At 38.4% G+C, this 25,602-nt stretch overlaps 3 protein-coding genes across 4 annotated transcripts; 1 reads left to right on the top strand and 2 right to left on the bottom strand.

Moving 5' to 3' along the window:
* The first annotated feature begins 1,158 nt into the window (after positions 1 to 1,158).
* LOC131797470 (uncharacterized) lies at positions 1,159 to 7,072 on the top strand. The gene is made up of 7 exons (XM_059115094.2): positions 1,159 to 1,299; positions 1,745 to 1,856; positions 2,427 to 2,460; positions 2,748 to 3,331; positions 3,588 to 3,783; positions 4,454 to 5,223; positions 5,575 to 7,072. Exons 1-7 carry the CDS (start codon positions 1,246 to 1,248, stop codon positions 6,264 to 6,266), a joined length of 2,442 nt encoding a protein of 813 aa, XP_058971077.2. The 5' UTR covers positions 1,159 to 1,245; the 3' UTR covers positions 6,267 to 7,072.
* Positions 7,073 to 8,891: 1,819 nt separating this feature from the next.
* Positions 8,892 to 14,241, bottom strand: LOC131797444 (uncharacterized). Its single transcript, XM_066160051.1, has 8 exons — positions 14,233 to 14,241; positions 13,233 to 13,313; positions 12,677 to 12,788; positions 12,513 to 12,546; positions 11,610 to 12,193; positions 11,135 to 11,330; positions 9,932 to 10,701; positions 8,892 to 9,583 (listed from the first exon to the last, which is right to left on the bottom strand). Exons 1-8 carry the CDS (start codon positions 14,239 to 14,241, stop codon positions 8,892 to 8,894), a joined length of 2,478 nt encoding a protein of 825 aa, XP_066016148.1.
* A 2,429-nt stretch (positions 14,242 to 16,670) lies between these two features.
* On the bottom strand, positions 16,671 to 25,059 carry LOC131797466 (uncharacterized). 2 transcript variants are annotated; one of them, XM_066160725.1, is made up of 8 exons: positions 24,955 to 25,059; positions 22,660 to 22,740; positions 22,119 to 22,200; positions 21,505 to 21,571; positions 20,600 to 21,183; positions 19,853 to 20,048; positions 18,337 to 19,103; positions 16,671 to 17,659 (listed from the first exon to the last, which is right to left on the bottom strand). In XM_066160725.1, the coding sequence occupies exons 2-8, from the start codon at positions 22,711 to 22,713 to the stop codon at positions 16,968 to 16,970; spliced, it is 2,442 nt and encodes an 813-aa protein (XP_066016822.1). In that variant the 5' UTR covers positions 22,714 to 22,740; positions 24,955 to 25,059; the 3' UTR covers positions 16,671 to 16,967. The 2 variants fall into 2 exon arrangements, with proteins under 2 accessions (XP_066016822.1, XP_058971072.2); XM_059115089.2 differs by lacking the exon at positions 24,955 to 25,059 and adding an exon at positions 24,067 to 24,171.
* Positions 25,060 to 25,602: the final 543 nt, after the last annotated feature.

The following is a 25,602-nucleotide window of genomic DNA, read 5'->3' as shown; positions in this document are numbered from 1 at the left end:
GTGTTAATACACAAGGCCATAGGTAAAGCATTTTTCTGATGGTACAAAAATAAATAAAGCCAAAGTGATGATTCTAGTCAATAGGAACAGATTTAATGAATGCATATGTAGATGTGGAACATATCATTGAAGATACAGATAACTTGTCTTGGGGCTTGTGAGTTGGCAATGTCTGAATTCGCTACTTCTTCTACATTGGCGGGACAAATCTTTTATCCTCAATAAAAAACTGCTTTATTTTCAAGCAATTAAGTAGTAGTCAAGCACAATAAGTATAATTTGATGGAGTAAAATTATCCAATTTAGCTTTGCTCAGTTGCAAATTTATTCAGCCGACACTGACACATCGACACATCGACACATCGACACATCGACACATCTACAGATCCACTTCATCCTCTTTGTCTTTCTCCGTTTGCCAGTGACTTTCACTGAGATTTTTCCTCTGTACTTTAAAAAACAAGGAGCTATAGCTACGTACAGACCTGTACGGTGTATGTAGCTTCAGATAGACGTTAAAGCACACATTTTATTTACAGTAATCGTTCCGATCCCAAAATGCTGGTTAACGTGACGTTACACCGAGAAAAAAACAGAAGGAAAAAAAAACAACAACCACTGTTAACCATCTCTCTATATAACGGAAAATTTGTTAGTTTTTCCGCAAATTCGTTTACGACTAATGGCTAAAATTTGTCAATTTTTACGTCTAACGGCTAAATTTTTTGGCCGTTTTACGGCTAACGGTTATCCCCATCGAGACCCTCTTGCATCGAGTCTTTAGGAAGAAAATAAAAAATCGCGCTGGATAAAGCCGTGCCGGAAAAAAGTCGTGCTGGGAAAAAAACTGAGGTGGTAACAACTGAAGTTGAAGTGGTGAACAACAAAGTTGATAAGAAATATATGATGGCACTAACTGGGCTCTGTATGAACCAACTCTTTATCCAGCACGAGACAAATATTATGGGATATAGTACTGAAACCACTTGCTACCTCTTCGATAGTTAAGCCTGATTACATAGGCATTGTTTTCAAGATCTCTTAGTTGAATAATAACCTCTAAAAATGAACAGAAAAGTATTGTTTTTCCAACATTGTGGAGAAAACACTCTGTTACCATAGAGTGCGAATTAAAGCGGAAAACAAAGTGCATTATGGTAATCACTGAAAATACTGAATGTTGTACCTCTTTTTAAAATCTATCTGGTTTAATTTCAGATTTTCTCTCAGTTTACATGTATCAGTATGGTCCTTGCTAAACTGGTTCGAATTCGTTCATTAAGATGTGGGATGTGTTTGGTAAGTGAATTATTCATACTTTTTTCCAATTTCATTTACGTTGGTAATAGGCTTTTTGGATAGGGACCAGGGTTACCAGACTCTCTTTTCAGAGAGTTGAGGAGGATATGTAGTGGATTGTAAATGTTAACAGGCATTTCAGAAAAGATAGAAGCCAAGCATTGAAAAGTTACTTCTCGAGGATAGGGGAGGCTCTAAAAGTAAGAAATTTCGTATTGTGACTCATCAAACAGAGCCTGAAAGTTTTGCTCATAAAGTCATTATTAGCTAACTTTCCTTTTCCATTGAGATAAAAATTTTGGAGAAAATCACTGTGTACTCTCAACTCAACCATCAAAATCCACAAACTCGAGAATACTTATGATAACTTATCAATTCACAACTTTTTATTAATTCTTGGAGGATTGAACTGATTTGATTTAAATTGTTTCCATTTTCCATCTAGCTCACCTGTATTGTGTTAGCTCTGTCTGTACATGAGGCTGTGCACTGGTTACCGATTATTTCAAGCTCGAGACTGACTCCAAAAGAGAACTTGGAGACAACCCGTGCATCAGGTAAGAACGCCCGTGATTAACACCACAATCCCTCTAAACGTAAAAGAGCACCGCAGTTTTAATTATTCGTCAAATAGGACGCTTGATAATGAAATAATTGCATTTCTGGTACAAACCAAGCGACAACCTAGATATGATCAGTAAACTTCTTTAACGGTACCTGACCTCCCCTATCAGCTTAACATAAAGTGATAGTAATAAAGTTCCTATAGAAGGCAGCTACTTGATCATAGCGCGCATTTTGAGGAATGCAGAAATAAAGAACAATTAAAATTATGCAAAAAAAATTCACTTAAGCATAAGAAGGCAGCGTAACGGTCCAAAGAGAAGGGTAAATAATTTTCCGACGGGATTTCCGTTTTCAGACGAACTAAAATCAAGTGATTTCATTTTGTTTACTTCTTGAGGGTATCAGTAAGGAAATGAACACAGTTTCAAAACGTACGTGCTGAGCTGTTGTCTAGCTGCTCATAAAATGTTTTTGCCACACGATCTCGTGGCTATCCCTAATTAGACCCCGTCATTATACGCCGGCGAAATTTGAAAGCGTAACTTGATTTCTTTAACTAGGCCACCGAACCGAAGTCAAGTGCAAGCCTCACAGGTAGAAAGAAGCATAACTGATACTCTGTTGTAGTAATAAGGCTTAATTTTGTATTCAGCCGCTAACTTCTTCATTTATTCTAGAAAGATTGATGTACGTGTCGTGTCGCTTCGTTATTGTAGCAAGGATCTGGTGTCTAAAGAAGTTTACATAATACGTAGGATAGTAGTAAATATCTTGTTCAAATATCTTCAGATGCTGACTCAAAAGCGCAATTCATTGGCAGATACGATCGAGTAATGCTACCTATTGCTGCCTAAATGAACCATGTCCGTTTCTTTTCTTAGACCAGATCGACATGGTATAAAGCAAATTATTGAACATTATGGACCGTTAGGACTTATAGAAAATAGGACTTGTGACGACACTCATTACCCAGACATCTGCGCGTTCCATTATACAGAGTCTGGAGATCAGATCCTGACATGTGACCCCAAGGTTTGTGGCTCGTCCGCAGTTCAAATAGCTTCTGTTGATCCTAAAATGGGAAAAGCCGTGACAAAGTGGAAACTGTTGTCAAAAGAACAGATCGATCAAACGGTTCAAAAGGCCGTCAAAACCAATCTGGAAAGAGGATTTAGTTTTTTTTTCCTAAGGTGTGGAGAAATTTTCCAAGTGCTCAGCTTTCCTCCGGTCTTGAAGAAAGTCGACGGCGGCAAAAAGAGAACTAAAATCAATTTAAATGTGATTCTGTTAGACTCCATCTCCAGGCCGCATTTTTACCGAATTCTTCCAAAGGCTGTCAAGGCTCTGCACGATATTTCACACAATCCTAAGATTCAGGCTACCGCCTTGGACTTTGAACTTCTCCAGAGCATCGGACAACAGACATTTGAAAACATGAGGCCATTCTTCTGTGGCGTCGTCGAAGGTTAGTTGAAGAAAATACGTTTAAAACTTGTTGGCTAAGAATTCTTTACGTTGTACTTATGACCACATGAAGATGACAGTGATCTTCCCAATAATAGACACTATTTAAGCAGCAGTCGAAATGAGTCACTAACTCCATTAAGTTGTGTTCATTACTGCGAAGATCACTCTCATATTAATTTTATTATCGGCAGTTCACATATATGATTTCCATAAATTCACAGACATTGATAAGAAATTGTCTGTAACGTTTTCAGACGATAACAAAGTTACTGCCTCTGCAAAAAACACCAAAGCCTCCCTGGGTGTGGAGGTGTTGTATGGGACCTTCAAGAAATGGGGCTACCAGACGTTCTTTCAAGAGGATCTTTGTTGGTATGATATTTGGGGGAGTGCTTTAACAGACATTGGTAAAAGAGCAACACCTCAGTCGGGTTCTGAGTTCAGAGAAAGGTAACAACCTGGTCCATGCTGCATGTTTGATTCCGTAATGATGCTTTCTTTTGATACAGGTGTTATGTAGGTTTTTAAGGAAATAGGCCATTTTACAGTTATGTACTTAGTTGCCAAGCCTTTGATTTGGAGTGAGGCTGAAGGTGACCTTGTTGTGATAGAGACCAGTATCTAGTTAGCATGATAACAAAGTAATTTGCATTTGAAAAGCAGCAAGGTTTGTATCATAACAAGGTCACCCTAAGCCTCATTCCAGTTCAAGGGCTTGGCAACCAAGCACACAACTGTAAAATGGACTATTGTTAGACTGTTTCTGCTGAGCACAAAGGTTCTTATAATGTATAAGAGCCTGTGGCTGACTAACTATAGCTTGATTGAGGCTTGTAAGATGGAATTTTAGTTGAAGATCTCGCCATGTACACCTTAGTATGAAGTTAGTAAATATGTGCCTATAGAGTTTGACTGATACCAGGCAAGTTAAATTCCACTGAATATTTTTACCTGGATGGGTTTCTGTGTGAGCGCACACAACAATCAAAGATCTTCGGGGCAGAGTCAGTATACAGTCAAGACCACTTGCGAAAATAAAATCATACTAAGAACTTAGTAATAAAATAGTGCTTTGCTTATTGAATTATCCTAAGAAGTTAAAAAGCAACTTTCGTTACAGGTGGAAGGAATTTCAAGACAAGGTGGCCAAGAAACAAATTGACCATCAGGGTATTACACACTTTTCATGCACGGCGTTAGAAAAAGTTCTGAGAAGGACCAACCATTTTGATTTTCCCCAGAAAATCTGTTTAAATGGCAGGTTTTACAGTTGGTATTTCATGGACTACATAACAAAGGTGTACACGGCTCTTAGAAGCGACGAAGAAGCCAAACCCTTGCTTTCCTACACACATTTTAATACTGGACACGAGACTAATGGTAAACGGATGATCAACATGGACGCCAACATGGCCAAATTCTTCAAAGATATGGCTTCTTTCCCTGATACTCTTACGTTGATATTTTCCGACCACGGTCACACAAGGACTCCGTTTCGTAACACAAAAGAGGGAGGCAAAGAGTTGTACGATCCAGTATTCTTTATGATTGTTCCTGATGGCGTCAGGGAAAAACTTGGTCAACAAAGGACGAACGCGCTGGTCACCAACCAAAAGCGCCTTTTCGCGCTTAAAGATGTACACAAAGCGTTCATGAGTTTGTATGATCCTCAAAAAATGGACTCCGAGGACTATTCAGTGACAGGAATCTTCTCAGAGATTCCACCAAACCGCACATGTGCAGACCTCGATATGCTTCCCTTGACCAGATGTAAGTGTGAAGGTTTTGATGAAGAATTTGAGGTCAAAGAAAATGCAGATGACCACAAGTGGCTGGCAGAATTTGCAGTTGGACATATAAATAATGCAATACAAAGGCAACATAGGGAAGGTAAGATGTAAAAATAATGTCCGTGAGAAAACCAGAAGGAACTAAGCAGGAAGGGTGGGGAGGGGGAAGGGGTGATACTGCTTTAATAAGTGATTAGACTTCAACTGTATATTTGCCTTAGATTAGAGAACTTAAGTGATGACCTAACTACCCATGTATAAATGATAACGAATAATAGTCGCTCAGTAGAGATCTTTAATGTGTCAGTGCTGCAATTTGAGTATAACCACCCTCTGCCCGTAATTCGCCACGGACATTCTCGTAAATGTTGCAGCTTGTTTTCAAGTAGGAGTGTTCAATCTTTACCCATGGAGACCTAAGCTCAACTAGACTTCTCTCCTCTCTTTTCAGGTGGTGCTAACTCATCTGAAAGTTATGGCTATGGAAACTGTGAACGCTTAGTTGGAAAATCGTTTTCAAACGTGATCAAACGTTTTCGAAGAGAATTTATCGTAACGAGTATGGACATTCACGTGTTTCCTCCAACCGGATATAATGAGGATGAAGTGTTTAGAGTCTCTGTCAAACAGTTCGCTGAACCGAAAGACGGAGTATTTTTTATAAATTCCATAAGAGTGACGACTTACAGCAAGTTTGCGCCTTGCGCCGACAAGTCAGTCGACATCAAGCTTTGCACATGCACCAAACATCAAACCTCTGACCTCACTAAGAAAGGAGTGTTGTTTGAGAATGGTGTTCCGAGGAAAATGTTTGGTTCGGAAACAATTGTAAAGGATCTGGACTCCAACTGTTTGTTATTCTTGAGACGAGATTATAGAACGTTCTCTTTTGTATTAGAAGTAGCCAATGTTTGCACAAATACGACTTATAAATTTACTATGACAGGCTCAACGGATCAAAGGGTTTTCACCAATACTTTGCCAATCTCTCTTGAGTTACCTCCCAAAACCTTTCATTTTCTAACATCTGTTTCCAAGTATGTCGTAAAGGTAGATAGTGACCTTAATCTAAAAGCAAGCATACAAGTTAAAAATGAGGAATCGGATACCTTTGACAGTTTAGGGACTATTGGGGTTTCCTAACAGTTTAAATGTGGTTTGGTGGAAAATTGCGTTCTTTTTTTTTCGGATTGATTTTATTTATTCATATGTTCTCATCTCAGTTGCATGCCCAAGAGAGTTTGTGTAACAAAACAGATAATTATCAATAAGTTTTTTGGTAAGCATTGTTGTAGGAGAGTCTCTATTTAAGTGTTGAAGAATGAAGATCCACAGAGGAAATGAAAAATGACTCATAGTACGCGGAAACTAGCAAAATATACCAATAACTGGTAAACTTAAAACATAAAATTGAAATGTGAGGTGAATTCTCTATTTAAATGAATGCCATAAAAAGGGTCGTAAATTTGTCATCAATTTCACTCCCTGAGATGTCTTGCTGAAGGGAAGTCACTGGAAAGACGCTAGAAATTTTAGAAGTTTCTTAACTCGTGCCCAGTCTTACTTTAACAATTACAAAATACTGAAAATAATGAAAATTACATCAGTATAAAAGACTATAAACAATCATGTGCAGAGCCTAATAACAAATTCCTATTTTGGTGCTTAGCGATAAATAAACGGTACAAGGTTAAATTTTTCTACCAGACTTCTAAAAGTATTCACATTACCAGCAATTCTAGCATTGCATGGTAAAGTATTCCAAAGGTGGCTGGCTGGGATGCAAAGGAATTAAGGCACCACTTGCTATTAAAAGAATATTGCTCAAGCTTAGTGCCTGAGCAATTGACTGTACGAAGTTTAAAGAAACTTTAATGTAACTAGGACCATTCCCATTGAAACTTTTAAAAAGTAGGATCAAAACATGAAAAAACCTCCTTTGTTCTAGTATACGCGTGTTAATTAATTTACGAATATCAACGTACGAAGTGGACTTAGGTAAACCTAATAGCGTTCTGAGAATATAGTACTTTTAATTGAATCATTACATGCATTGGAATAAAACGTCTAATTCTACGTAAAGCGTTTGTCTTAGCATATGCCTTATTAAGCTGCGTTTTTAAATGCTCCTCAAAGGTCAGGTTCGAGTCAATGATAACTCCTAGTATCTTTAGAGAGTCCTTTATTTCCACAGGAGTATCGCCTAACAAAATTTCGTACTTATAAGTGTTTGTTCCGACGACAAGAGCTTGAGTTTTCACAGTATTTATTGATATATGATTTACTGTAGCCCATTCTATAATAGCGTTAAGTTCCTTGGTAATGGTATGATTCAAAACCATAGGCGAGTGATCTGCGTAGTATTTAGTTGTATCATCAGCATATAAGAGGAGAAACACAGCGGAGATGAAATCGTTCAATTCATTGATAAAAATATTAAACAGGAGGGGTCCAAATAGGGATCTTTAAGGTACACCAGCTGTGATTGGTTTCCACACAGAAAAAACGTTGTCGAGTCGAACTCTTCGGCGACGACCAAGCAAATAAGACTTCATAAGATTAATGGCATCTGTGTCAAACCAAGAAGCCTTAAGCTTTGCAATCAGCAAACTATGGGGGATAGAGTCGAAGGCCTCGCTGAGGTTGATGGCTATGGCAACAATACCCTGTCTGTCATCAAGGCCTGCACGCCAATCATCTGAATGCAGTCTCAGGCTTTGGAAAACTCAACTTCCGCATTCTCTTAGCCTGTGAAGCTGGTGGTTTCGCGTGTGTCAAGCGAGAGGCTTGGGTGCACACTAAACGATGAGGCACACCTCTCTGCTTATAAAACGGTGAGATGCACATTATATCAGCCTAGAGCTGAAAGGGCCACCCTGCCTGTGTTATCAACAGCATTCTCGTATCTTGATAAGCTTTGTGTTCGAAAAGTCTCTAGTTTTCCTTTTCCATACTTTTGTCTCCATTCACAGATTTCAATGAATTGTCTAAATTGTTTTCGCTTAATTTGCAAGACAATGGTTGTTTCTTATGTTTTCCTTAGTAATTTATGCGCAGGAAATTGGCGCACTAACGGTCAGAAGTGATCCCCTCGCTCCTACCCTACACTTAGCCGCTGTGTTCAGGCTAAGCTAAATTACTGACAGATTACAAACAGATTCATGTAAAAGCCAGGTAAATTTACTAACTACATATTTACTTATTTAAATGCGCGGAAGACAAACTTCTTACCCAGACTTAAGGCGGCTAATGTCCCTCAGATCTGAACTTGAAGTAAGACTGGAGGCGAGTTTCTAGACTCCAACAATTTGTGTCTTTATAACGACTTCCTGTTATCAAAACATTTCGGGGAGAGAAACTAATGACAGATTTATGACTTTAATTTGGTATTCATTTAAACAGAGAATTCATTTCACATTTTATCGTTATCCTTCAACGTTTATCAATTTCTACCTTCCATTATGAATGACATATTTATTTGCTCTGTCATCACTTCTACTTAATACTTAAATAGAAATTCTCTTACAATAATGCTTAACATACTACGAGTCAAAAATAACCGAATTAAAAAAATATATGTTGTGTCGTACAAACTCTCTAGGACATAGGACTCAGGTGTGTACATAAAAAAAATCAAATAGAATCAAACAGCTGTAAGACTATCATCTATTTCTGCAGCATTTTAATTAAACTCAACTTATCAAGGAATATCTGCAACAAATATCAAGAAAAACAACACCAAATTTCCGGTTAACTGCATGCTAACTGTTACAAAACCCGAGCAGTTCTTAAAAAGTGGAAGGTATTCGATTCCCCGTTTTTAACATGTATGCTTGCTTTTAGATTAAGGTCGCTATCTACCTTTACGACATACTTGGAAACAGATGTTAGAAAATGAAAGGTTTTGGGTGGTAACTCAAGAGAGATTGGCAAAGTCTTGGTGAAAACCCTTTGATCCGTTGAGCCTGTCATGCTAAATCTATAAGTGATATCTGTGCAAACGTTGGCTACTTCTAACGCAAAAGCAAACGTTCCGTAATCTCGTCTCAAGAATAACAAACAGTTGGAGTCCAGATCCTTTACAATTGTTTCCGAACCAAACATTTTCCTCGGAATACCATTCTCAAACAACACTCCTTTCTTAGTGAGGTCAGAGGTTTGATGTTTGGTGCATGCGCAAAGCTTGATATCAACTGACTTGTCGGCGCAAGGCGCAAACTTGCTGTAAGTCGTTACTCTTATAGAATTTATAAAAAATACTCCGTCTTTCGGTGTAGCGAACTGTTTGACAGAGACTCTAAACACTTCATCCTTTTTGTATCCGGTTGGAGGGAACACGTGAATGTCCATACTCGTTATAACAAATTCTCCTCGAAAACGTTTGATCACTTTTGAGAACGATTTTCCAACTAAGCGTTCACAGTTTCCATAGCCATAATTCTCAGATAAGTTAGCATTACCTGAAAAGAGGAGAGAAGTCTGGTTGAACTTAGGTCTCCATGGGTAACGATTGAACACTCTTACTTGAAAACAAGCTGCAACATTTACAAGAATGTCCGTGACGAAATCGGGCAGGGGGTGGTTATTCTCAAATTGCAGCACTGACCCACTAAAGATCTCCAATGAGCAACCATTATTCGTTATCATTTCTACATGGGTAGTTACGTCATCACTTAAGTTCTCTATGCTAAGGCAAATATACAGTTTAAGTCTAATCACTTATTAAAGCAGTATCACCCCTTCCTCCTCCCCACCCTGCCCGCCTAGTTCCTTATGGTTTTCTCACGGACATTATTTTTACATCTTACCTTCCCTATGTTGCCTTTGTATTGCATTATTTATATGTCCAACTGCAAATTCTGCCAGCCACTTGTAGTCATCTGCATTTTCTTTGATCTCAATTTCTTTATTAAAACCTTCACATTTACATCTGGTCAAAGGAAGCATATCGAGGTCTGCGCATGTGCGGTTTGGTGGAATCTCTGAGAAGATTCCTGTCACTGAATGATCATCAGAGTCCATTTTTTGAGGATCATACAAACTCATGAACGCTTTGTGTACATCTTTAAGCGCGAAAAGGCGCTTTTGGTTTGCGACCAGCGCGTTCATCCTTCGTGGACCAAGTTTTTCCTTAATGCCATCAGGTACAATCATAAAGAATACTGGATCGTACAACTCTTTGCCTCCCTCTTTTGTGTTACGAAACGGAGTCCTTGTGTGACCGTGGTCGGATAATATCAACGTAAGAGTATCAGGGAAAGAAGCCATATCTTTGAAGAATTTGGCCATGTTGGCGTCCATGTTGATCATCCGTTTACCATTAGTCTCGTGTCCAGTATTAAAATGTGTGTAGGAAAGCAAAGGTTTGGCTTTTTCGTCGCTTCTAAGAGCCGTGTACACTTTTGTTATGTAGTCCATGAAATACCAACTGTAAAACCTGCCATTTAAACAGATTTTCTGGGGAAAATCAAAATGGTTGGTCCTCCTCAGAATCTTTTCTAACGCCGTGCATGAAAAGTGCGTAATACCCTGATGGTCAATTTGTTTCTTGGCCACCTTGTCTTGAAATTCCTTCCACCTGTAACGAAACATGCTTTTTAACTTCTTATGATAGTTCAATAACCAAAGCACTATTTTATTACTAAGTTCTTGGTATGATTTTATTTTCATAGGTGGTCTTGGCTGAATACTGACTCTACCCCGAAGATCTTTGGTTGTTGTGTGAACTCACACAGACACCCACCTAGGTAAAAATATTCAAAGGAACTTAACTTGCCTGGTATCAGTCAAACTCTATAAGCAAATATCTTACTAACATCATACTAAGGTGTGCATGGCGAGATCAAGCCTCGATCAAGCTACAGTTAGTCAGCCACAGGCTCTTATACATTATAAGTACCTTTTTGCTCAGCAGAAACAGTTTAACAATTACCTTAAAAACCTACATAACACGTGTATCAAAACAACGCATCATTACAGAATCAAACATGCAGCATGGACCAGGTTGTTACCTTTCTCTGAACTCAGAACCCGACTGAGGTGTTGCTCTTTTACCAATGTCTGTTAAAGCACTCCCCCAAATATCATACCAACAAAGATCCTCTTGAAAGAACGTCTGGTAGCCCCATTTCTTGAAGGTCCCATACAACACCTCCACACCCAGGGAGGCTTTGGTGTTTTTTGCAGAGGCAGTAACTTTGTTATCGTCTGAAAACGTTACAGACAATTTCTCATCAATGACTGTGAATTTATGGAAATCACATATGTGAACTGCGGATGATAAATTAGTACGAGAGTGATCTTCGCAGTAATGAACACAACTTAATGGAAGTATGAAATCATTTCGACTGCTGCTTAAGTAGTGTTTATTATTGGGGAAGATCACTGTCATCTTCATGTTCTCATAAGTACAACATAAAGAATTCATAGCCAACGAGATGGGATAACTCACACCATTCAGTTTTAAATGTATTTTCTTCAACTAACCTTCGACAACGCCACAGAAGAATGGCCTCATGTTTTCAAATGTCTGTTGTCCGATGCTCTGGAGAAGTTCAAAGTCCAAGGCGGTAGCCTGAATCTTAGCATTGTGTGAAATATCGTGCAGAGCCTTTACAGCCCTTGGAAGAATTCGGTAAAAATGCGGCCTGGAGATAGAGTCTAACAGAATCACATTTACATTGATTTTAGTTCTCTTTTGGCCGCCGTCGACTTTCTTCAAGACCGGAGGAAAGCTGAGCACTTGGAAAATTTCTCCACATCTTAGGAAAAGAAAACTGAATCCTCTTTCTAAATTGGTTTTGACGGCCGTTCGAACTGTTCGATCGATTTGTTTTTTCGACAATCGTTTCCACTTCGTCACGGCTTTTCCCATTTTAGGATCAACAGAAGATATTCGAACCGCGGACGAGCCACAAACCTTGGGGTTACATGACAGGGTCTGGTCGCCAGACTCTGTATTATGGAACGCGCAGATGTCTGGGTAATGAGTGTCGTCACAAGTCCTATTTTCGATAAGTCCTAACGGTCCATAATGTTCAATAATTTGCTTTATACCATGTCGATCTGGTCTAAGAAAAAAATGGATATAACTCGTTCAGTTATCAGTTAAACAGCATAAGTTAGCATTGCTTGAACGTATCAGCCAATCAGTCTCGCTTTGAATCAGCATCTAAAGAAATTCAAGCAGAGAAGATATATTTACAACTATTTTATCAAGAGATCTCTCGCAGTAAAAACAAGCCACATGTGCACTAATCCTAAGAGAAGGAAATCAAGCCCATTTAACCGGTTAAACCGGTTACCTTTTTTACCGGGTAACCGGTTGGCGGCTGGAAATAAAATTAAGCCTTATCACTACAACAGAGCATCAGTGATTTCTCTTCCTACCTGTGAGGCTTGCACTTGATTTCAGTTCGGTGGCCTAAGCATAGAAGTAAAGATACACTTTAGAAATAGAACTTCATTATCAATCATCCTTTTAGACGAACAATTAAAAGTTCAGCGCTCCTTCTCTTTTTAAAAGATTGAAATGTTATCGCGTTTGTCCCTACCTGATATATGGGTAGTTTTCGAGTTCTTTTTTGGAGTCAGTTTCAAGGTAGAATTCATCGGCAACCAGAGCACAGTCTCAAGTACCATCAGAGCTAACACAATACAGGCGAGCTACGTGGAAAGTAGAAATAGTAAAGATTAAAATAATTCCACCTTAGACTGAATAAAAATGTCTGAAGTGATAAGCTATCATAAACATCTCCAAATCTGTGGATTGAGATGGTTGAGTTGAGAGAAGACTCTGACTTCTCCAAAATGTCAATCTCAATCGGGAAGGAAAGGTAACTGAAGTTGATGTCTCGACCAAAATTTCTCGGTTTGATAGGTTATCAAACTCTCTTGCTTTTGGAACCTCGCTCTTCCTCGAGTATAAAAATCACTACTTTGTTTGTTATCTTTTCTTTAATACCTGCAGCGTTTACAATCTACTATCTATATCCTACCCAGCTCTCCAAAAAAAGGATCTAATAACCCTGGTCCCGATCCAGAAAGCCTATGAAAAACATGAAGAAACTTGAAAAAAATGATAAGAAGGAAAACGAATCATTCACGTACCAAAAACATCCCACATCTTAATGAACGAATTCGAACCAGTTTAGCAAGGATCATACTGATAGATGTAAACCGAGAGAAAATCTGAAATAAAACCAGAAAGATTTAAAGCAAACATACAACCTTCGGTCTTTTCGGCGTTTTTTTTCGCCTAAAATAGAACTAGGTCCAATCCGTGGGGTAGCATCAGTCAAAGAGGTTAAAGTGTTCAACATTTGCCCATGGAGAGTTAAGCCCAACTAGACTTCTTTCTTCTCTTTTCAGATATTGCTAACTTATCTGAGAACTATGGCTATGGAAACTGTGATCAAACGTTTCGGGAATTCATCGTGGCGAGTATGGACATTCACGTTTTCCCTCCAACCGGGTATAATGAAGATGAAGTATTCAGATTCTCCGTCAAACAGTTCGCTGAACCAAGAGACAGTACTTTTTCTTAAATCCACAAATGTAACAACTTACAGCAAGTTTGTGTCTTGCGTAGACAAGTCCGTTGATATCAAGCTCTGCACGTGCGCCAAAGAACAAAACTCTTACGTCATCAAAAAAGGAGTGTTGTTCGAAAATGGGTGACGTTTTTAGAGTCTCCGTCAAACACTTCGTTGAACCGAGAGACGCAGTATTTTTTTAAATTCCATAAGAGTAACAAGTTACAGCAGGTTTGCAGCTTGCACAGAACTAAAAAATGGAGTGTAGAAAATGGGTGAAGTTTTAAGAGTCTCCGTCAAACACTTCGCAGAACCGAGAGACGCAGTATTTTTTTAAATTCTATAAGAGTGACAAGTTACAGCAAGTTTGCAGCTTGCGCAGACAAGTCAATCGATATAAAGCTGTGCGCATGCACCAAAGATCAAATCTCTTACGTCACAAACAAAGGGGTTTTGTTCGAGGATAGTGTACCAGGCAACATCAAACAGCAATAAAGTAAACGGCGGGAATTATTCGAGATTGATGTTGTTACCACAATCCACTACTAGAAACAATAGAACCTTCGGTAACATACCAAACGCATCTTATGTCGCTTTATTCCACAATTTTGACCAAGGCATAGATTACCTAACCTTCCTGGTTGCCTTCCTACACGAAACACGAAACACGAAACACGCAATTTCGAACACGAAATCTTAGGCTTAATGAACTGATATGTTTCTTCCAGTGGGTGGATAAAAATCCACAAACCCACTGGCATTCTGAGTCGTCAAATTACGGCGAAGACGGCCTAACATGCCTATGCGCTTACCCGGAGGCTTTCAAGGACGCATAGAACAGGACTGTATCGTATGTATATATACAAATATTGCATTTAGACGTTGCTTCCGGTAAATTGTTTACATTTAGTATAAACAGCAACGGTTCAAGTATTGACCCCTGAGGGGTCAAGAAACTGAATATTGATTAGTGCGTTTAATTAATATTTACCGAGTCTAGTTTAATCCTTAATCACAACCGACTTAATGAAGTTGCTTATTTTCCGTTTGGTCACGAAAAAAAAATTTTTTTCTTATTTCTGTTTTAAGGGTAAATGAATTTTAGCTGCGGGTGTGCTGGTGTCACGAAAACTCAGACTTCAGACCTCAGAAAAACTTTCACCCCTAGGGATCTCCAAAACTTAGGCGTCCAACAACAAGGGTCCATTCTTTATTGTTTGTTATCTTTGTCAATCTGATGCAAGATCAACAGGAGAATTTGAGAATTTGTTGTCTGCTCTTCATACTACATGTCATAGCAAAATAATATCAACGACAAAGCTTCCCTCGAGAACCTCCACAGATGCTTTATTGAGGAAATAAGTCGTTGTGGTGGATATACATATTTGAAGTAGGAATTCTACTGGAGACTATTCATGATCATTTTCGCCTTCAAACGAGACACCAAAGAAAAAATTCACTGAGTTCGAGAATCTGACATTCATTTTGGGTATCGTGGGTCTTAAAATTTGGCTTACAAAGCGCCAAGAAGATTCCAAATGCGAACGCGCTCCAAAGATCTTTTATACTTAGACATATATCAATTTGATAAGCTATGGTTAAAGGAGGTCAAGGTTGTGTTGTTTGAACCAACTGATTTTCAATGTGAAACTAACTCTCACATCCAAATTTTCTCGCGAGATGTCTCATCATTCGCACTTTTCTGGCTTGTGACTGGTCTTTCCAATTAAAGGTGAAGGAAAAAAAAATGGAAAAACCTCACAAGGACGATGAAAAAGGAATTTTCAAGAGTTTTTTCGAAGAAGCCTTTCTCTAAAGAAAAGATTTGCGTGACACCCTAAAAAATGCGAAGGAGACATAAATTTTAGGTTTTTCTTCAGTCATTCATTGTGGGCATTAGAGCCAGCGGTTCGGCATTCCACGAGGTATAAGTATCTGGGTAACGATAATACAGCGACCAAACGTCTGCGCATGTGTATACGCTGTAATGGTGGCGACACAGCAGCAAAATAAGTGGACGTGCTTAGAACGCGCGAAAGGAATGGGGCCGACGATATCTCTATAGTAACAATATAGCAGGAAATAGAGGCATTTTTAAAATTCTCATCGTTTGCAATCATTTTGTGAGGATGTGCTGAAACCGATACAGATAAGGTTGCAGTTTTTCAGGAAAGTTTCTGTCGAACTTCTTCCGTCACAAATCTCAATCAACAAAAGAAATATGGGGGTAACAGGTGTGAATTCAGGGACTGAAGTAGTGCATCGATAACATGGCGACAAAGTTCGTAGTAACGGCAGTCTGGATAAATTTAAAACAGTTTACGATGAACCATATGAAAAGAATGCTACTTACCCTCCAGAACTTTCCGTAAGAACAAACTCCATCAAACTGTTCTTTCGTTTCCCATCATTAACAGTCCAATAAGTGTAAAATGATGTTCTGTTCGTTCTCCAACGAAACTCTTTCAAACTTGAGTCACGATATGCTCCCCGAACGCGCCATATCCGCTGGGCACGCGCACTCATTTCGCTGCTACAGCATACGTCCTAAGTGACTAACTAGGTAGCGTGCTTTCAGGCTGTCATGATCAGGACCAAGTTGTTTCATAAAATGTAACAAGCAACCACACGAGTCGATAAGTAAGTAACGAGACGATAAGTATGCGTACAACTTTGTTAGTGCAGCTCAAAACAGAAAGTCAAATTAAATAACAAAAAGACGTACTTGAATGAGCTGTAAGTTCGAAAAATTCTCAATTTTTTACTTTTCCCAATTTTTGTTTTCTCATACTGATTGCGAAGGACATTACCGGTTAATATGAACGTCTCAATTTTCTTTCTTTGCGAGACAGAGGTATGTTTCGCTTTAGAAATTTTGCGCGGGAAATTGGCGGCCGGTCAAACGTAATCCCATCGCGCATGTCTTACGCTTGACCGCTGTGTTCAGGCTGATCCAAATTACTACCAGATTGTAAACAGATTCATGTAACAGTAAGGTAAGTTTACCTCTTACTCTAAATGTCTATATTTCCCAATTTTCATAACATTTTTGACCTCCATACATCCATCCACGAGGAATTTCTACACTAGCGACTGCAACGAGCAAACAAATCTCATTAGTACAGACAGCGCTTTGAGTCATTCACTTAACAACAATGGCTTTGTCACAAAAAAAAATCTCCCATTATATGGCTAAAAGAAAATGTAAATACACGGAATTGAAGTGTTTAAGACCTTTATGTACAGATGAAGTTTTCCTTGTCTTGTCCAGAGGAATAATTTTCTCACAGTTTGAAAACTATATTTACTGTCATGTAACACTGAAAATCCCCAAATCAGTAAAGGTGTTTGATCCATCCTTCTTAACCTTCACACTTGCTTTCAACCCTAACGGCTCGTTTACTTTTGAAAGGTATTTGTACACAGAAGTCAAAAAATTAAACGTCTTTGGGAATAATTCCAGCCCAATGGGCAAAGTCTTGGAGAATATCCTTTGATCCATAGAGCCTGTTAGTTCAAATTTATAAGTTCGACTTGTGCACACATTTGCAATTTCTAACCCAAATGAAAACGTCCCATGATTCCGTCGCAAGAATAACAAACAGTTTGAATCCAAGTCTCTCACAATTGTGTCCGAACCAAACATTTCGCGAGGAACTCCATTATCAAACAACACTTCTTTCATCTTGGCGTCTGCGGTTTGCTCTTTGGAGCATGCGCAGAGCTTAATATCCACGGACTTATCTGCACACAAGGCAAACTTGTTATACATTGTTACCCGGACAGAACTGAGAAAAAATACTCCTTGTTGTGGTTTGGCAAACTGTTTGACAGAGACTCGATAAACTTCATCCTCTGTGAATCCGGCTGGAGGGAACACGTGAATGTCCATCGTGGTCAAGATGTATTCTCCACGGAATCGTTTGACAACCTTCTCAAATGATTTTCCAACCAAGCGCTGGCAGTTTCCATAGCCATAGTTATTCTTTGAATCACCATTTCCTGACGAAAATGAGTGAAAAATAAATAAAAATGAAATTAAATGGACTTCGCTTCCTAGAGTCAGGAGTATCATCTCACAGCAGTTGCCCATAGGGTTGGGGTTAGAGTTTGGTTCATCTTGCCCCAACACACCTCAAATTATCTTTCCTTACCTCAGGTCAGCCCATTTCAGTCACTTCAAACCATGACAGCTTTAATAATATTTCCTCATTTCTCCTCACTACTTGTCACTTCAACCCAACACACCTCACCTAATCTTTCCTCACTCATCTTCATCACATTACATGTCACCTCAAATAACTTCACCTTGTTTTTGTTTCAGAAGCCTAACCTGACTCCATTTTATCTTACACATCTTTTCTCTATCAACCCACCTTATCACATCTTACCCAGTTCCACCCTCATCTCGACTACAGTGTGTAACAGTACCCACCCTATCAGTCCTACTGTACCAAACCTCATCCCAACCCGTTTAATCAAACTCTACCTAACCCACAGTACCCATCTCTTTTTATTCCCTCACCTAACTTTCCCTCACTCCACCCTGCCTCAACTCACCCTAGCTTTCTACAATTTGATTAAGACTTCATTGGGCTTTTGTTTCAGCAGCAGTACTTTACTTTCACTGCCAATTAAGAGCAGAATTAACAGAGAACAAATAACACTGCACATCTTACCACTCATGTATTGTTTTTGAATAGCATCATTGATATATCCCAGAGCAAATTCTGCCAACCACATCTGATCATCTGCATTATCCTTTACTGGAATTTCTTCATCAAAACCTTCACATTTGCATCTTGTTAAGGGAAGCATGTACAAGTCTGCACAGGTGCGGTTGGCTGAAATCTCTGAAAATATCCCTGAAACTGAATTATTCCTAGAGTCCTTCTCTTGAGAATCATGCAAACTCATGAGCGCTTTGTGAACATCATACAACATAAAGATGCGCTTTTGGTTTGTTACCAAGGCTCCCATCCTTTCTGGACCCAGTTTCTCCTTAACACCATCAGGGACAATCATGAAGAATGCTGGATCAAATAACTCTCTCCTTCCCTCTTCAGTGTAACTGAATGGAGTCATTTTGTGACCATGGTCCGAAAAAATCACAGTCAAAGTGTTTGGAAACAAGGCCATATTGGTGAAAAACTTGGCCATGCTGGCATCCATGTTGATCATTCGTTTCCCTGTCATCTCATGTCCCGTGTTGAAATGCATGTATGACACCAATGGTTTGGCTTTTCTGTTGTTTTCTAAGGCAGTATACACCTTTCTTATGTAGTCGAAGAAGTACCAACTGTAAAACTGTCCATTAAGACAAATTTTCTGAGGATTGTCATAATGATTGGTCCTTCCAATTCTGTTTAACACAGTGCAGGAAAAATGTGTAATCCCAAAATGGTCAACCATTTTCTTTGCCATCTTTTCCTGAAATTCTTTCCACCTGGTTTGAAATAGTTAACACTAATTACCACTCTGACCAATAATAGTGCATTTGTGAAAAAAAATGTAAAGTTAAAGTTAACCCTTTACCTCCCAGAGGTGATTAACAAGTAACTTCTCCCTACTATATCTATGCACCAACCAGCAAACAGGTAATGAGAATATTCAAATATATCAGGTAGAGGTTGTTATCTTGATCTGACACCAAATTCTTGTAACTTATTTACAAGGAAATATGTAGCAGCAAGAGGGGAGAATTAGCGATCAGATCTTAGGAGTTAAGGGGTTAATATCCAACTATTCACCTATTCTTATCTAATTGACATTGTTGTGAACATTTTGCAGACCAGAATTCCTTATTCATTACATGTTATACTTAAAAAGCATTTCTTGTTTGTTGCTCATCATAGACTCACGATTGAAAGATCTCTTACTGGAAACTTTGGTTTACTGGGATGTGGATGTTATGATTTTCACTCTTGTAGTGCTTTTCTCCTTCCTATAATTTAAATACCTTGAGCAAGAAACTGTCAGGAAACCAGCTGAGGTTTACCTATAATGGACTAGTGGCCCATCTGTATGAAGAAGCAATAGTCCTTGACGCTTCATGACAACAATATGGGTATCAGCTTCTAAAGTTTGGGGCCACTTGGCTAGTGAAACTAGACCTTTCTTCCTTTTTTGAAATAGAGAAGAATGCCCTTATTGACTCCAAACAAATTAATAGCTATGATTCTACAAGTTACTCACCTCTCTCTAAATTCTGAATTTGTTTTAGGAATTTCTCTCCTTTCATTATCTGTTAATGCACTTCCCCATATATCGTACCAGCAAAGGTCCTCTTGAAAGAGTGTCTGGTAGCCCCACTTTTTTACAGCCCCATATAACACTTCCACACCCAAAGGAGCGTTTTTATTGCTTGCAGAGACACTTACTTCATTGTCATCTGATAAATTTTCCAAAAACAAATTAATCTAGGTATTAATATTGGGTAGTAAACAGCAGCAGTAGCACTAGCAGTAGCAGCAGTAGGGCAATCCTAATTTACCTGTGGTCAACTTTAATCAGGTTTAAGGCAAGTAAGAAACTGAGTATAGTTTTCAATTAGCACTGGTCATGTGGTTTATAAGTCTGGGTAAGAGTGGTTCTGAATAGGGATTGTTGTTGATAGCAGGGAGTTAAAAATATTTTTAGAACCTAAGCAGACATAATCATTGAGCCATCTGACTTTGATGATAACTTCTACTAAAGTTGTTGAAATAGTAGCCTTCAACAACAGTTGATTCTTTTCAAGACTTCTATCTTTCATCAGAATGATCAGAACTTATGATCCACAACCAATGTTGGTTCAGAAATTTAAATTTAATGGCTACTTATGTTGACAATTTCCTCTCAATCGGCCCTTACTACTCGAACCTTTTTAGCTTATGGCCTGAACACTAAGCAAACTGTAACTCAGTAATAAATTATAAACAGTGAAAAATTTTGTCAACACACCTTTCAGAACACCACTGAAGAATGGTCTCAAGTTTTCAAAAGTCTGTTGACCAATGCTTTGAACAAGTTCAAAGTCCAAAGCTGTGGCTTTGATTGTAGGATCTTCACTAATCTTCTTCAAAGCTTCTGTGGCTTTTCGCATAGTTCGATAGAAGTGTGGTCTTGAGATAGAGTCCAACATAATAATATTTACATTTATAGCACTTCTGCCTTCAGCATTTTCATTTTCCTTAAAAATGGGAGGAAAACTCAAGGCTTGATAAATGTCCCCACATTTAAGGAACAAGAAATTAAATCCATTTTCCAGGTTTGTTTTCACTGCCTCCTGTACTTTATAAGTAACTTTTTCCTTTGGCAATGTTTCCCAGTCATCAACAGCTTTTCCCATTTCTGGATTCACAGAAGCCATTTGAATCTCTGAAGACCCACACACCTTCACATCACAAGACACATGATGTTCCATTAACTTGGTTAACTGGTATGAACAGATCTCTGGGTGATGTGTATTGTCACACTTTGGCTCCTCCAACTGTCCTGGATGTCCATAAAATTTAAGAATTTGTTCCTGGCCACTTTTGTCTGGCCTACAAAAGAATTAATTTTCAGGTGAGGTGCTGTAAACCACTGTCTTCAAATTTATTACCATACCTTTCTAAGAAAACAACACTTTTCCTGAGGAACAAATCCTTACACACTCACTTAACAAGTTGAAGTTGAAGTTATAACATAATTAACCTTGTCCTTGGGTAACATTTCCAAGTCAGTAGCAACTTTTCATGTGACACTGAGGGTCACATGACGAGGTCTGTCACCAGACTCTGGTTAATGTGTTCACACAGCTTGATGGATGGATATAAAATTAAGCCTTAACATTGAAGTAAAGCATTAATTATGCCTCTTTCTACCTGTGAGGCTTGCACTTGATTCCATTTTCTTCCATACCAGAGAAGTTTTCATGGCTGGGAAAGTTTTCTGCAACACAAACATAATATCAATCTGTTAGTTCTGAAGATCTCCATTGAAAATTTATTTACACAGGCTTTTATGGTTTCCACATTCATTCACTTCTGTTTTAACCCTTTGTTTGCATAAGAGTGATTAACACCTAATTTCTCCTTACAACATCACCCCTGAATCACACATTAAGGTCATGAGAATATATGGAATGATCACCAACTAAAGAAGCTCTTGATTGTTAAACAACTTCTTCTTGTCAGCATCTTTGGAAATGTACAGAGAACAGCATGGAGAATATGCTCAATGATGTTAGGGTGTAAAGGTTTTAAGTAGAGTTTTCATCAGACCTGACATCAATAAAGGGCTATGCATAAAATTTGTGGATGTAGCCTGTGGGTTTGCCTGCCCTATTGCATAACTCAATATGAAGCAAAAAACTAAAAAAAGAGTGGCACCAAAAATGGAACTTCCTTTTTTATTTCCCTATTCTGACAAGTAATTAAAACTGCAGTGTTCTCCTGCTTTCAGAAGGATTGCAGTCTTAACCAAGGACATTCTTTACCTGAAAGATGTCTCCTGGTAGGATTCATCTTCAACCACTGCACAGTCAAAAGTACCCACACAGCTAACACAGGAAAGGCAAGCTAAGTGGGGAATGGAAATGGCAAATATCAAAATTAATCCACCAAAGGCTAAATAGAAAGGTCTTCAAGAAGTTTTAAGCAATTGTAAGTTTCCTGAGGTTATGGATTGTGATAGTCGAGATTAGAGTTAATACAGTTATTTCCTCCAAAATGTTTTTTTCAATAGTAAAGGATAGTGTTGTCTGCATGATAATGACTTTGTGTCCAAGGCTTCTCAGTTTGATGGATTACTATAGTTGCTTCCTTACTTACGGAGTCTCTCCTATCCTTGAGTATAAACCATCAATACTGGCTTTCACATGTATCTTTTCTAGATGCCTGTGAATGTTTACAACCTTCTACATATCTTTTGCAAACCTTTTTACAAAGAGGGTCTGGTAACCCTGGTTCCGATCCTAAATGCCCATATTATCAACATAGTTGAATAAAATGAAAAAAATTCAAGAATAATTCACTCACCAAACACACTCGACATCTTAATAAACGAGCTCTAACCAGTTTGAAAAGGATCATAATGGTGTTTATAACCTAAGAGAGAGTCTGAAATGAAACCAGAAAGATTTAAGGATAATATTTTCTGAGCCTCCTGAGATCCTACCATGCTAGAGGTACAAGACAGTAGAAACTTCATCTTGGGATCTTTCTAACCAGAAGCACTATGACAAGGGGCAGTATAGTGGCGATACTATTCTTAAGTTTTGTTTACCTTTACAAGTGCAGGTCTTAGTGGCTACAGTATTAAGCTAAAACTCTGCTGAACAAGAAACTTAAGATCGACAAGGATGAAGGAAACAGCCACATAATATTTAGCAAAATTTCCTTGATTTAAACTCAACAATGTATTATTCACATGTAGAGCATATTATAATGTTCATGTCTGGTTCAATCACATTGCTTCACTATTGGTATTACTGGAATAGTTTGCCATAATGCAATTGCCAACAATTTCTGATAATCAGCCGACTTATAAACTCGTCACTAGTGCTCCTCCAGCATACCTCTAGCCCGTAGGATTTAAGCACAACCCTGGCATATTGAATGCACAAGGTAGTATCAGTCCTCCAATTATAGATGTATATCGCTTTATACTGCAAAATTCATAATAAAAACCAAGAAAGGCAGATGAAGACCAACATTCCAAAAAAACTGTTAAGCATTCTCCTGGCATTTATAATAAGATTCACCGGAATGTAACAAGAAAGAACGATCTGCTTCATTAACTTGCTATCAGAAAGTAAATTGCAAAAAGATCTTTTTACTTCCATGGTTATATTGTTTTCAATAGTTTTTCTAGATGATGATATATAGTATAAAAATTGCTTTAGGGTTAGGTTTAGGGTTTAGGGTTTAGGGTTTAGGGTTTATCAATTTTAAGCATCTTTTACATAGCATCAATATTGTCTACCTTTTAACAAATCAATTTAAGCAACTTTTATTTAACAATAATTTTATGAAACTTTTATACTGATATTAATGTAACTGTGCTCAGGGCTACTATTGATAGCAGGTTGATTTTCAAGCACCTAAAAGTACCAAAGGCTGAAAATTAATTGTAGGTGTCTGTCCATACTCGATGTTATGACAATAGCATTCTCAAGAGAACGTCGCCGAATGACTTTAAAACGGCTCACTGCTGGAATAAAGAGCTCATTCCAGGAACTGAAATAATATGATTTTTCACATCATAATTAAACGGGGGAAACAATTCGAAATTACTAATTTGTTCCCGCAACACGCTTTTGGAAACCATAGAAATTACAGCATAGGTTTCGATAAAATTAAATGCGTTGAACGGTTTTAAGGCTTCTTCTTCTTCAATAATTACTTATGATTCAATTCAAATTATTATGTCGTTTCGTAACATACCAAACGTGTGTAATGTCGCTGCATGTGTCTCACAATTTTAATCCAGGCATGACTTTCGCCTTCCCAGTTACCGTCCAAGACGATTGGAAACAAGTAAATATTAACGATAAATTGTCAGTAATCGGATACTTGTTTGCGCACAGATCTCTGGGACAGGGAGCAAACATTGCAACATGTATGGCGAAAGGTTGTTCCGACGTTGAAAGAACGATTTTAGAGAGAGGGTTATCGCTTGTTCGCCGCTCTTTTATCAGAAATGGATTTAGGTAATGCTGATACAAGGGTAGCGTAAGTTTTTGTGTGAAAAACCATGAAATATGTAGTAAAATCTACCGATTAACTTGTCTCAATGCGCAAGGTTTTGTAAATTGCTTAGGGTTAGAGTAATGGTCTCGAAGTTTAGAAAAACTAACCATAAATCGCTAAGGAATAACTCAACAAAGCCTTTTCAGTTTTTCGGACGTGTGTTAAGTCTACTTCTAGCTTTTGCGTGGCTTGGTCATACAAAAGAGCACTACAAAAGCTACCACGAGGCAGAAGGAGATTGAAATAGCGTGCTTGAATAATATGAATATTATTTTGGTACATTAAAGTGATGGAACACCTACACTGCTTATTTGTTGTGATAAATGAGAACGAGTCAGCGTTGATAGTCGGCTCAAAATTTAACCCCTTTCTTCGGTGACGATGACTGATACAATTTGGATGCACAGCTGATGATATGTCCACAATTTCTGCGCAACAATGACTACAGCGTCATACCAAAACAAAAATGCCACAATCGAACTAACAAACAAGAGGGTGAAAAGAACCCGAGAACAATTTTGTTACCGCAACACACTCTTGGAAACCATGAAACAGTTCGATTAAAATCCTTTAGTAACTTACCATAGGCATCTGATGTCGCTTTATCTCACAATTTTGACTAAAGCATGGATTTTGTTTGCTCTCCCAGTTGCCTTCCCAGTGGCCTTCCCAGATACTTTGAAACAGGCTATTTTACCACGATTTTTCCAGGAATTCAGCGACTGAGATACTTGGCGTCATGTACCAAGATCAGCACCTAGAGGGGAAATTTATAATCCACAAACGTATCGCAAAGGCTAGGCCACAAACCCTCCTACGTTTTTGCAGAAGAGAAATTTGCTGCGTTAAATTCTTCTTCTTTAAAACAACTCTTTACACGATGCATAGCATCACCTGGTGTATTTGAATCATATTGACAAACGCCTCACGGGTTGAATACTACATCTTGAAAGCGAGGCGAAGAGTACAAAAACAGATGGAATTGGAGAAGCACGCTCATTCATTTGTCATCTATAGACCCAAGCCCCCAAAACCTCGGAAAATTAGGGTGGAACTGATTAGTTAGGAGCAGAAGTTCAATTGTCGGAGAAAAGAATACCAGTAAGTAGTCATTGCTTACTTAAACCTTTCATTGTTTTGATTTTTCCCTATTCTTAGCTTTTAAAAAATTAACATGTTTATACATAGCCAAACAAGCATGTATGCGGCACGTGTTTAATCGCATCATAC

This window comes from Pocillopora verrucosa, chromosome 13 (assembly GCF_036669915.1).
Source record: "Pocillopora verrucosa isolate sample1 chromosome 13, ASM3666991v2, whole genome shotgun sequence".
Taxonomy (NCBI): Eukaryota; Metazoa; Cnidaria; class Anthozoa; order Scleractinia; family Pocilloporidae; genus Pocillopora; species Pocillopora verrucosa.
The sequence above is the reverse complement of the archived record's forward strand: the minus strand, read 5'-3'. Positions and strand labels throughout refer to the sequence as shown.

What these genes read in the sequence shown, in the direction of transcription:
- LOC131797470 (XM_059115094.2), top strand. Translation starts at nt 1,246, where the DNA reads ATGGTCCTTGCTAAACTGGTTCGAATTCGTTCATTAAGATGTGGGATG. An exon ending in GGTTCTGAGTTCAGAGAAAG is followed by an intron (nt 3,784 to 4,453) that starts GTAACAACCTGG and finishes CTTTCGTTACAG; the next exon opens with GTGGAAGGAATTTCAAGACA. An exon ending in ACAAAGGCAACATAGGGAAG is followed by an intron (nt 5,224 to 5,574) that starts GTAAGATGTAAA and finishes CTCTCTTTTCAG; the next exon opens with GTGGTGCTAACTCATCTGAA.
- LOC131797444 (XM_066160051.1), bottom strand. An exon ending in GAAAACTACCCATATATCAG is followed by an intron (nt 12,547 to 12,676) that starts GTAGGGACAAAC and finishes TTCTATGCTTAG; the next exon opens with GCCACCGAACTGAAATCAAG. An exon ending in ATCAAGTGCAAGCCTCACAG is followed by an intron (nt 12,194 to 12,512) that starts GTAGGAAGAGAA and finishes TTTTTTTCTTAG; the next exon opens with ACCAGATCGACATGGTATAA.
- LOC131797466 (XM_066160725.1), bottom strand. Translation starts at nt 22,713, where the DNA reads ATGATCCTTTTCAAACTGGTTAGAGCTCGTTTATTAAGATGTCGAGTG. An exon ending in TAAGATGTCGAGTGTGTTTG is followed by an intron (nt 22,201 to 22,659) that starts GTGAGTGAATTA and finishes TTCCCCACTTAG; the next exon opens with CTTGCCTTTCCTGTGTTAGC. An exon ending in CTTCAGTGGTGTTCTGAAAG is followed by an intron (nt 20,049 to 20,599) that starts GTGTGTTGACAA and finishes AAAATTTATCAG; the next exon opens with ATGACAATGAAGTAAGTGTC.